This window comes from Brachypodium distachyon, chromosome 3 (genome assembly GCF_000005505.3).
Source record: "Brachypodium distachyon strain Bd21 chromosome 3, Brachypodium_distachyon_v3.0, whole genome shotgun sequence".
Taxonomy (NCBI): Eukaryota; Viridiplantae; Streptophyta; class Magnoliopsida; order Poales; family Poaceae; genus Brachypodium; species Brachypodium distachyon.
The window spans coordinates 48,663,807-48,674,596 of NC_016133.3; the positions used below are offsets into that span (position 1 = coordinate 48,663,807).

The window sequence follows — 10,790 nt, forward strand, 5'->3', positions numbered from 1 at the left end:
CCGAACCGAAAACCGTACAAAGCAAAACCGACAAACAAGTCACAAACGCAAAAGTGAACCGGCACTCGCTCCAACGACAACGGACAGGAAACGACTCCTAACGCCAGAAGAAGGTAGGCAGAGCCGGGCTTCTCCGGTGACCGGAGCGAAGAAGAGGTCACCTAGACAGGTACAACTCACGTATCGGCGAGCCCGTGCTACCCGAAGCCGCACTCTCTGGCGAAGCCCATCCACAACTCACCGCGTCACATTCACCGCTGTCAGATGAGGGCTCCAAAGACAACGCCTCCAAGGAGAAAACGACGTCCTAAACCGTCTCCGTTGCCCGGTCCAGTAAACTAGATCTGAGCTTTCGTTCGGAGACACCTCGAATGCTAAGGGTGGGTTACCGTGGGATGCGCGACGACGCCTTCAAGAAGGAAAACGACGTCGGGGGACGCCGTCGTCGCCGGCACCGACATCGTCGATGCAAGGATTTCACCTGCAGCCACCAACAATCCACCACCGACGAGAGAAAAAACGCATGAACCCAAGCAGAAAGCCTCACCAGAACCTCCTCCACCGCCGCTCCATGGCAGCAACAGAGCTCGCCGCACACCACAGAGCCCAACGCCCACCCGGCCGGAACGCCTCAACAGTAGCCACGCATCTGACGCCCGCACGACGCCCTGCAAATCCGTGACCCCAACCACCTTGCCGGCCAACCCAGCCAACTCGCTGCCCCCCACTACTCCACAGCAGCCCGCGCCTCCGCTGCTCCCAAAGGCAGCCCGTGCCTCCGCTACCCTCGGAGGCAGCCTGCGCCACGCCGGCTCTCGCCATTGCAGCCCTCGCGGCCTTGCCGCCATGGAAGCCCACGCCTCGCCCTTCCATGCCCCCCCCCCCCCCGGCTGCCCCTAGCAGATCGGGGGTGCGAGATCCCAGATCCGCGCGGAGCAAGCCGCCGGCCAGCCCGGGAGACTTGCCCCGACGACACCCATGGAGAGCTCGTCGCGGACGCCCATGGAGCCTGGAAGGAGCACGCCGCGAACGGCTAGCCCGGAAGCCGCACCCCGACCACAGAAACGAGGCCCCGCCGCCGAGGAAGGGGAGGAGGGGACTTGGTGGCGGCGCGGGGTGGGAGTCGCCACCTGTGTCGCCCAGGGAGCACGGGGGCTAGGGTTAGAAGGTGTTCTAACTCAACTAAAAAAATCGCGATGTGATTCTGAATATACACAACTGTATGATGTTGCCATCTCGCGCCAACAAAAGGAAAATTCAAACAACTGTTGTGTACATTGGCAAATGATGGTCCAGACTCCAATGATGGCAATCTGGTCAGCTGGACCGAGGGGGTGACGACGAAGGCTTCCTCCCCTGACGCGAACTGCGGTAGACTAATCAGTCCAAAAGACAGACGTGGTTTTCTCCTCGTTTGAATTATTAGCGCGACGGCGACGGGGACCTTGCAGTCTTCGGCCGAGTCAACGATCGATTGGCAATTGGTAATTTGGTATGCAGCATGGTTCACGATAGGCTTGGGATGTTAACACCTGCGAAAACGAACGATCTTCATATGCAGATCGCAAAACGTGCATCGGATCGATCAGAGGATGACTGACCGAAACAGAATACAAATCCGGAGCTCGCAGCAACAACTTCTTCTTCTTCACCCGCTAGAGCTGCCCAGAACTACATGCGGGGGTTCTCTTTGGGCACGCAAAGGCCAAAGGGTCTTGTCGGAGAGGGAAAAAAAAATGAAGCTGGCAGGAGGGATGCTTATCCGGGAGAGAACCAGCAGCGTCAATTCAGGTTGTCGTCTCCGATTCAGGCAACCGTACGTGGGCGACGAATCTGGTGACAGTCTCTCCAAACACGAGACAAGCAACATGCCAACCACGCCCTCCAAAGCCGGGGTAAGCCCGCGATACCAGGCTCGGCAAGCACACAACACAACACATTCTGTTTTATCTAGGTCGCTAATAGGAATATTACTATAGGGTGGACTAGCTAAACATTTGAAAAAGGCCTATTAGCTCAGCTGGTTAGAGCGTCGTGCTAATAACGCGAAGGTCGCAGGTTCGAGACCTGCATGGGCCATTTTTCTTTATCGCTTTTTCGCTGCGCGATCATCCTTATTTGGGGCATATCTTTCTCTCGTCCTTATAAGAATGGGCCGTCACAAAGGCCTAGTTCGGCAGTCCGACGTCCCAGGCTCCCAGCCTGCTCTCTCCCAGCCTAGTGCATGGGACACGCCTATTGTTTCATCTGTAAATGGACCGGCCCACATGTCTTTTAGGCTCCTCCCCTTAAATTCGTACCATCTTTGCGCGTGAGGATAGGATTTCTTGTCGTGCGTGAGCGAACTAGTGTCAGATTCTCCAAATGGATTCAAGAGTTTGACAAGTACCGTTGCAGCTCGGAGGCGTTGGTCCTTATAGGGGCACAAGCACGAGGATTCCTGAATGTCATCAACAAGGTCATGCAGATTCTGGTAGGGGAGCAGCGACCGCAGCGCGTCATCGGTTGTTGTTGCGATATGGATTGTTCAATGGTCTAGGTACCTCTTACTAATTTTTATTATGTTTGAGGTGATTTATACTTCTGGTGACCTTCATAGTAGATGTGTGTCTTTTTGGAAAAAGCGAAACTCAACTACTGTCTCCCCCGACCTGCACGTGTTTCAATGTCACCAATTCGAACTAATAGAATATACTCTCTCTGTTTCATAATTCTTGTCTCAAATTTACTCAAAAATGAATGTATCTATTCCTAAAACGTGTCTAGATAGATGTAATATTTCGACAAGAATTATGGAACAGAGGGAGTAAGTTATATATAAAAAAAGTATCAGTTGACTATAAATGGAATGATATTTTTTCGTGCAATATAATATGTATCTTGTTAGTTACATTGGTGAATTTTGGAACACACTCAGACCTTATAAACCCGAACAAATGTAGTAATTCACTCTTGGGTGTAACAAAATAAGTCAGTCGTACCTGCGGCATTATCATTCAGACAAAATATGTTGCCTTCGCTAGGTAAGCTCTCTTGGTTCATGGTTTGACCTGTTCGTCACGCATCGCAATATTTACCTAGTGACAACTGACAAGTAAGCTGTTCACTCATTGCATTCAAGTTTTGTTTTTTGTCACCTTGGATCGAGGATGTTTGTTCACATTCAACCACAAAGAGGTAAAAACATATTCCCTCCGTCCAACAAAGAATGTCTCAACTTTGACTAAATTTGAATGCATCTATACACTAAGTCATGTTTATATACATTCAAAATTTGCAAACTTAAAAATATTTATTTCTGAGTCGACAGTCGTAGCCATCCGATTAAAAAAATTCCAGCTTTTTTTTTTTTTATGAATGTTGCACAAAAAGTTCCTTAGCCCCGAAGGCCCGATCGAGCAACGGAGGTGTATCCAGCGAGGCGCACCGTTGCCTGCCTCTCGAGTTTTGGTCGACCTCCCTCTTCAGTGCACGTCGCCAGCGCCAAATAGCTGTCGCCGCGCGTCGGTTTACGTCTCGTTTCCCCACCCTTCCACGCAGGACAGCATCCCCAAGCAAATTCCCCTTCCTTCTTCCCTCCGGCTCTGCCCTATTGCTATTGGACCAACCGAATCCGCTAGAATCCTTCCACAAGCTGCTCCTCCGATCCAATCGCCGCCGCCGCCTACGCCGTGATCCAAGATGTCGTACGCCTACCTCTTCAAGTACATCATCATCGGTGACACAGGTTAGTAGGTTACCACAATCCCCCCCTCTCTTCCCCCAATCTGCACGTCATTCGATTGTCCATTTCCAGTACACACGTGTGGGTAGGGTGGCTAGGATCGGATCCGCGCGGCTACTGATAAGCTCTGGTTTCCTGGCTATGGGCGCGGCGCGGGGGGATCTGCCTCGCCATGCGCTCGCGCGTGCGGGGGTGTGTTTATTTGCTTGCTCGGTGCGCGTCGTGATTGATTGGGTTTTCCTGCAGGCGTGGGGAAGTCATGCTTGCTGCTGCAGTTCACCGACAAGAGGTTCCAGCCCGTGCACGACCTCACCATCGGCGTCGAGTTCGGCGCCCGCATGATCACCATCGACAACAAGCCCATTAAGCTCCAGATTTGGGACACGGTGCGTGCTCTGTTTATTGCAATATTGCTAGTTACCTTGCTTGCTTGCTTCCGTATGCTGTGCCGTTCCTGTTCCTTGCGAGTTGGAACTAAGGTGGTATGCGCTGTAGGAATCCCTGAACCTTTGTGTCTAGGCAAGAAACGTCTTGAATTTTGCTGAGTTCTGGTCAGCAATTCACAATGGTGGTTATTTTTTCCTGCTACTGCTTACGGTTTTGAGCTGATGATTCTATGGTTGTGTATTGTAGTACTATTGTCTTTCTCTCCGGGAGTCAAACATTCTGTGCTCAATCGTGTTGTCCTTCCCACTGAAGAAAAAGAAAGTTTTGTCCTTGCTAATTCACTTTTTTTTTAGTTATCTCGGTTAGATGTTATTCTTTCCTGTCAACATATGGATTACTACCTCCAGTCACACAGTGAGTCCTGATTTGGGGATTGCTGCATTGGCGCACATTCTAAATGCAACATTGATCTGTATATGTAAACATGACATTTATCACCTATTTCAATGTCATATACATGTAAAGCCTAATAAGATTCAAGCAATAGTGTTTCTCCGACAAACCTGCTAGTATGATCTTTATGAGACAATCTAAATATTCAAAAAGATACTTTTTATTAGAGTTCTAATGTTTGACTGAACGTATCCCATGGTGAAACTGTTTTGTGGACGGAGGGGGTACTTATATAGCCACTTGACTTTATGAGTTAATCATGTTTTTATTTTGTTCATTGTACCGTATGTCCTCATTTGCTTTTGCTTATTTACACAATAAGGTTTGGTAGTGGAGACTGCTCAACTAAATCACCATCTGATTATGCTGAGTGCCTGTTTCTGTAGTCCAGGATATACCATGCTTGTTGAGTTTGATGTCACCAATCACATCCGTCTCATACTATCATCTCTTAAAAATTACAGGCTGGCCAAGAATCATTCAGATCTATAACTCGATCATACTACAGAGGGGCTGCTGGTGCGCTTTTGGTTTATGATATCACCAGGTACTTTAATGGTTTGGAAATATACATCTTATGGTGTTCAAATTCCTGCATAGTGCATACTGATGACGCTTACACTGGACTAACCATACTTTAGGAGGGAGACTTTTAACCATCTCGCAAGCTGGCTAGAGGATGCAAGGCAGCATGCAAATGCCAACATGACAGTTATGCTTATCGGAAACAAATGTGATCTGTCTCATAGACGTGCTGTCAGCTACGAGGAAGGTGAACAGTTTGCCAAGGAGAATGGTCTGGTCTTTATGGAGGCATCTGCAAAAACAGCACAAAATGTTGAGGAGGTATGGTTAATGGTTTATTGTGAATGCATTTCTGTGTTATTACATTTTCTCTGAAAAATCCTCACATCCTTCTGTTTGATGCAGGCATTTATTAAGACCGCTGGGACAATATACAAGAAAATCCAAGATGGTGTTTTTGATGTATCTAATGAGGTTAGTTTTTAATTGCTTGCATTTCCTTTTTATTTATGTCTCTTCCTGTTTCCTAATCAAAGGTAACTACTGAGATCTACTGAGATCAAATAAATGAATTCAATCTTCTTTATCTGATATTAAGTCCTTGTGCCATCCATCTGGTAGTTTTATGTTTTATACTGCAAAGAAGTGCGCATCATTTGTCAGAACATTTAAAAGGTGACAATCTTTTACTATTAAGAAAATACAAAGATTTTCGAGGTGACATCGCTGCGTGTTCCATGTGTGACCTTAGGGGTTTTCAGAGCTGCAGAATTACAGATCCATATAAATCTCACAAAAGTCTAGAGGGGGTCTTATCAGGTTGTAAGAACCTATGTTTTGGGTGGGAGAACAGGCATATTTGGGCATGTCCACAAATTCCATCATTTGTGCTCAGTAGCAATTGCAAGTGACATCATGTGATTCACGTGGGCATTTTATCATCAAACCATCAACTTGATGAGTGTTGATCATATCAGTCTCAAATTATATTCTTTGCTTGATACATGTTTCTGTATTATTGTCATTAGGCATCTTCTTGTGTTACTTACAATCTAATTGTGTAGTTTTGGGGCTTCCTTTTTAGTGGAGTATATTTTTCTTCCCGAGGAGAACCTTTTTAGTATTCCGAATAATGTGTGTTTTCGTCCTTTGATGGTGTTGACGAACATGATACCAACATTTCAATTACCTTTCATGGTCCTGAGGAGGGTAATTATTTTGAATTATTCTGATATATATGCTTGCTTTTGCTTTTGTGTTTAAGTTGCTAGGGTAGGACTGCTCTGATCACATGAGATGCCGTTTTCCTGTCCTGCAACTATCTTATGAATTTATAATGTTATTTTTCCTAATTGCTGCAGTCCTACGGAATCAAGGTTGGCTACGCTGTCCCCAACGCATCCGGAGGTGGTGCTGGCTCGTCCTCTCAAGGCGGTGGCTGCTGCAGCTAAGTCAATTTTCGATGAAGCCATGTGTAAAACATGTTCCTTGCAATATTTTGATGCTGCCTAGTGAGTTTAAGGAAAAGAAATAGCTGGCCAGATTATCGTTGTTCTCTGCACCATTGACGTTGTAATCGGTGAGCAAATGTTCATCAATGGTACTTGCCTACAGTCTGCAATCTTTCTGTAAAGTAAACATCATACATCTACGGCTACTACAAGTTTGTGTCTGTATCTAAATGAAATGATGTGAATATTCATTTGTTCAATGTAATAATGCTTCGTGGACCACAAACCTGGTTGTATGGCAATCGCACTGGCACTGTACTCTGATTGGATCCCGTGCAACAATATTTTGCCAGACTCACGGTATTTGTCTCTGCAATCTTTCTATAAAGTAAAATATGTTAGAATTATATTTAGCACATGTTAAATATGTAGGAATCCAGGATACATCCCTTCCCTCTTCTTCTAATATGTATCTGCCACCAACATCTCTTCAAATAGACGCCTTTTGGTGGCACCGCTTGTAATCCTTTATATACAATGATCATCAATAAAGAATACACGCTTTAATCATTTGCTTTACTTTCGATATCTTTTACATCTCTATTCTCAGCATGTTGCTCTCCATAGAGATCAGATCAATTGACCTAACAAGCAGAAGTAGTATCACGGAAGGCCTCTGTACATGGCAGGCAAAGAAGAAATCGACCTAAGATCGATCATGCGTAGAGCATGCGCGCACATGCTTTTATAGAGGATAGATCAGAAGCAACCGATCTCTGAATCAATCAAGCCAGCGAACAAATCTACACCGGAAGGACAAGTATGCATCAATGGATTGGAAGAACAATCATGATGCTGCTTCCTACATGCATGCGATCCTATTGATTAATTTCTTCACTACAACTAACGAATTAATCATTGCATTACTTCTAATGCATCTCATCATTTTCCTTCGTGCCTAGCAATCGGAACGGAGAACCAAGAGAAGAAGATCAACAACAGAGAAGAGCAAGAAACTGATCTACAAAAAATCTCTGAAAAATCTATCAATTCCATCGGCGCCTTATGCTATAACAAATCTGTTAAATGTAGCAATTAGACTTGTTCTATACTGCTATACCCTCATCAGCACCTGTTTAACAATGTTTTGCAGATCTCGTAATATTTGTCAAAGCATTGCCATTGCAATGCATGCTCGCTGAAAAACGTAATGGGGTAAAGCATTGCTTGATTTCCAAAATTACTAAAACCTTGCACTTCTTTTTATCATGCACGGTACCAATCAAACATTGCATTGTGAAACAGAGATGTAATTGACGACATTTGCAAGAGTGAGAAGAGCATCATTACACAGTAAACTGACAATGCGAGCTAGCATTCTCTTGAACATCAGGTCGAACACCAACATAAAACGCACAGCAAGAACAGCTGGCATCAACATCTTGGCTCATAAGAATATTACTCCGTACAACTGGCAAGAGAGAAGATTACATTGCACAGAAGCATGCAGTGCAAAATTTCCAACGAAGATAAGAAAGCTCAGCGTCCCCTGCCACGACCGCGCCCACGACCACGGCCGCGCCCACGCCCCATAGGTTTCCCTGCTTTCAGATAAAGGTTTGATCAGACAATAGCGGCAGTGAAAATAAGTAGACCAAACACCGGCGGAAACACATAACAAACCTGCAGTAGGCTTCTTAGGCTTCACCCTTGGTGTTTCCTCAATCAACAAAGTCTCCAGGTTTAAGCTGTCAGGAAGGATATAATAGCGAATGTTGTTTCCCCTAACACTAAGGTGATCAAGGGTAACAGGATTCTTCCCTTTCAATGTGAGCTTCACAGTCTTCAGATGAGTATTCATGCTGATGTCAACACCTACAAAACGGGCAAGAATTCAGGACACATCATACAGTGCTTTTTGAATGAATACACTTTCAAGATGATTGCAGTCCACAACACATGATGCTGAGGCAAAAAAAAAGCTACTACCTCCGACCCATATTAATTGTCTCAATTTTGCCCAAATATGAAATGTATCTATGTTTAAAAAGCGTCTAGATACATGTAATATTTCAATAAGTAATTCCGACCGGAGGGAGTACCTAGAGATTGATAAAAGGCAATCTTTTATAAACTCATATGAAAATGCTCCATCAGAAATGCTACCACATGGATATGGCTGCAAGACCAATAAGCTTTTGAAAATGTAGTGCTCTTAGCCTTTCACTCGAACAACATATCTCATGTCATTATAGATTCACATACCAATAAGGTACTTGCAGGAAGGTCTCCTATATAATGACATTAGATACATTAGAAGTAAAGAAAATCTAAAACAACATTTCCTCCACGTTCCTGGAAAGAAGTTATTCTACAAGTGGTATTTATTAACTTACTGTTGGTCATGAAATAGTAACATTAGCGTGATTTTAAACGAATCGAGTGAAACGCTGTTAAAACAACAAACCAACGAGACTGTTTCATCCTGCTGATATTACTTACTGGATGGTGTAGTATAATTCTGAGCAAGATCAACTTTACTTATCTGAAGTAATTAGATTTTCATAACCTAGAAACCTGTGTATTCTATAACCAGCTCAGAAACGAGCGCTACATACTTCGCATTATCACTGTCAAAATTACATTTGCAAAATTGATTTAGTCAATTAGCTCATGTTATCAAACACAATGAAGTCTGTAAAATGATTTAACATGCTCTCTGTCACCGATGTCTATTAGATAGATATACGCAGGGTCTATGGAACCTATAGATGGTGCACTCTCAATTTTCACCAGTACCTAACTTAGAATGGACATGGAAAACAAGACTAGACCATCAACCAGAAATTTTCTTTGGAGTATCTATTAGCTTGTGTCAAGTTACAGACAGTCTAATTAAAAGCAATTAAAGCTTACTTAACAAGACATAGAAAACTGTCCACTCAAAGTTTTCCTACAAAAAGCTAAGGGATGCATAACACAATGAAGATAATTCTGTACAGAAATACATTTTAGGTTACGTCTGATCTTGTCTTTGTCTTTGTATTCCAAGTTCTGCATTTAATCTAAGAATGTGGTTTTCATCGTCTTCTCATCGCTAAACAGTTATCCAATATATGTTTAGTTTACAAAGTAATAAGCAACATTACCTGCTGAAATCGGGATATTGCAATGATTTGACCCAAGCAAACCAATCAACCATTTCCCATCAGAATTCCCAACCTCCACTACTACTACAAACTACAAAGCTAACAAATTTAACTACAGAGGGATGCAAAAATGAAGCAAATTAGACAAAATGCTTGACTACTCAACCAGGTCATCTGAAAGGGCACGGGAAAATGAGGCTCAAATCTGCACTAGTTGGACACTGCAGCAACTCGAACACATAGATGAAGACCAACCACCAGTTCTGCTTGCCCCATTTCCATAGATTCGCATCGCAAACACAAAAGCTAAGCACAAAAATCCACTAGTTTGTACAGAACCCATAACGAACAGGCCACACTTCGTTCACAAAGCCCATGCAAGGAAACAAATCTCCAACCTAAATCACGTTATCTAAACACCGTCGCTAATCCAGCAAACCCTCGTAAATCCTGAACGACCCCCCCCCCCCCCCCCCCCCAAAATAAAATAAAATAAATAATAACCTAGTCTTAGTAAAGATGGCAGAGATCATACCGGTGATGGTGCCGTGGACGGTGGTGCCATTCTTGAGCTCGATGGTCACCGTCTCGTTGTTCAGCTTCATCAAAAACCTGCACAGGCACAAACACGACCAAATCCACATCAATTTAGGCGAGAAATACACCGGACGAATCAGCAAAAGCCGGAGGACTAAAATCGGATCGGGAGAAATGAGGGGGAGCAAGGGAGTCTGGTTACCTGACGAGCTTCATCGTGGAGGCGTTTGGTGGCGGAGGTAAACCTAGGGTTTTTGCAGGGAGCTGCCTAGAGCTGCTTTTCTTCTCGGAGCGGGGAAGAAGAAATAAAAACCCCGATCTGGACGATCCGACTGCGAGCTGGGCTTAACTGGGCCGTATTTGAGGGATTCGCTACGTTCTGAAAGGACTTCAGAAGCCCATTTGTTATATTTTCTGTACTGTTACAAATTTGGTCTGCCGGGGTCTTGAAAGCAACTTTTTTCCCCTCCATCCATTCGAGTCTTCAGCGATTTTAATTCAGCTTTCGTGTCTACTGAAAGAACCGGTGCAGTATATCCATTCGAGTCTTCAGCGATTATACCT

The 10,790-nt window shown here is 44.5% G+C and overlaps 2 protein-coding genes and 1 non-coding gene across 3 annotated transcripts; 2 read left to right on the top strand and 1 right to left on the bottom strand.

The window, feature by feature from the left end:
• Window positions 1-2,005: 2,005 nt before the first annotated feature.
• Window positions 2,006-2,079, top strand: TRNAI-AAU. The gene has a single exon. It is a non-coding gene; the product is annotated as a tRNA-Ile (tRNA).
• Window positions 2,080-3,471: 1,392 nt separating this feature from the next.
• LOC100846022 (ras-related protein Rab-2-B) lies at window positions 3,472-6,896 on the top strand. The gene is made up of 6 exons (XM_003575198.4): window positions 3,472-3,727; window positions 3,971-4,110; window positions 5,029-5,111; window positions 5,206-5,410; window positions 5,495-5,563; window positions 6,451-6,896. Exons 1-6 carry the CDS (start codon window positions 3,682-3,684, stop codon window positions 6,538-6,540), a joined length of 633 nt encoding a protein of 210 aa, XP_003575246.1. The 5' UTR covers window positions 3,472-3,681; the 3' UTR covers window positions 6,541-6,896.
• A 933-nt stretch (window positions 6,897-7,829) lies between these two features.
• LOC100846329 (small nuclear ribonucleoprotein SmD1a) lies at window positions 7,830-10,580 on the bottom strand. Its single transcript, XM_010237307.3, has 4 exons — window positions 10,429-10,580; window positions 10,225-10,301; window positions 8,224-8,415; window positions 7,830-8,141 (listed from the first exon to the last, which is right to left on the bottom strand). The coding sequence occupies exons 1-4, from the start codon at window positions 10,440-10,442 to the stop codon at window positions 8,080-8,082; spliced, it is 345 nt and encodes a 114-aa protein (XP_010235609.1). The 5' UTR covers window positions 10,443-10,580; the 3' UTR covers window positions 7,830-8,079.
• Window positions 10,581-10,790: the final 210 nt, after the last annotated feature.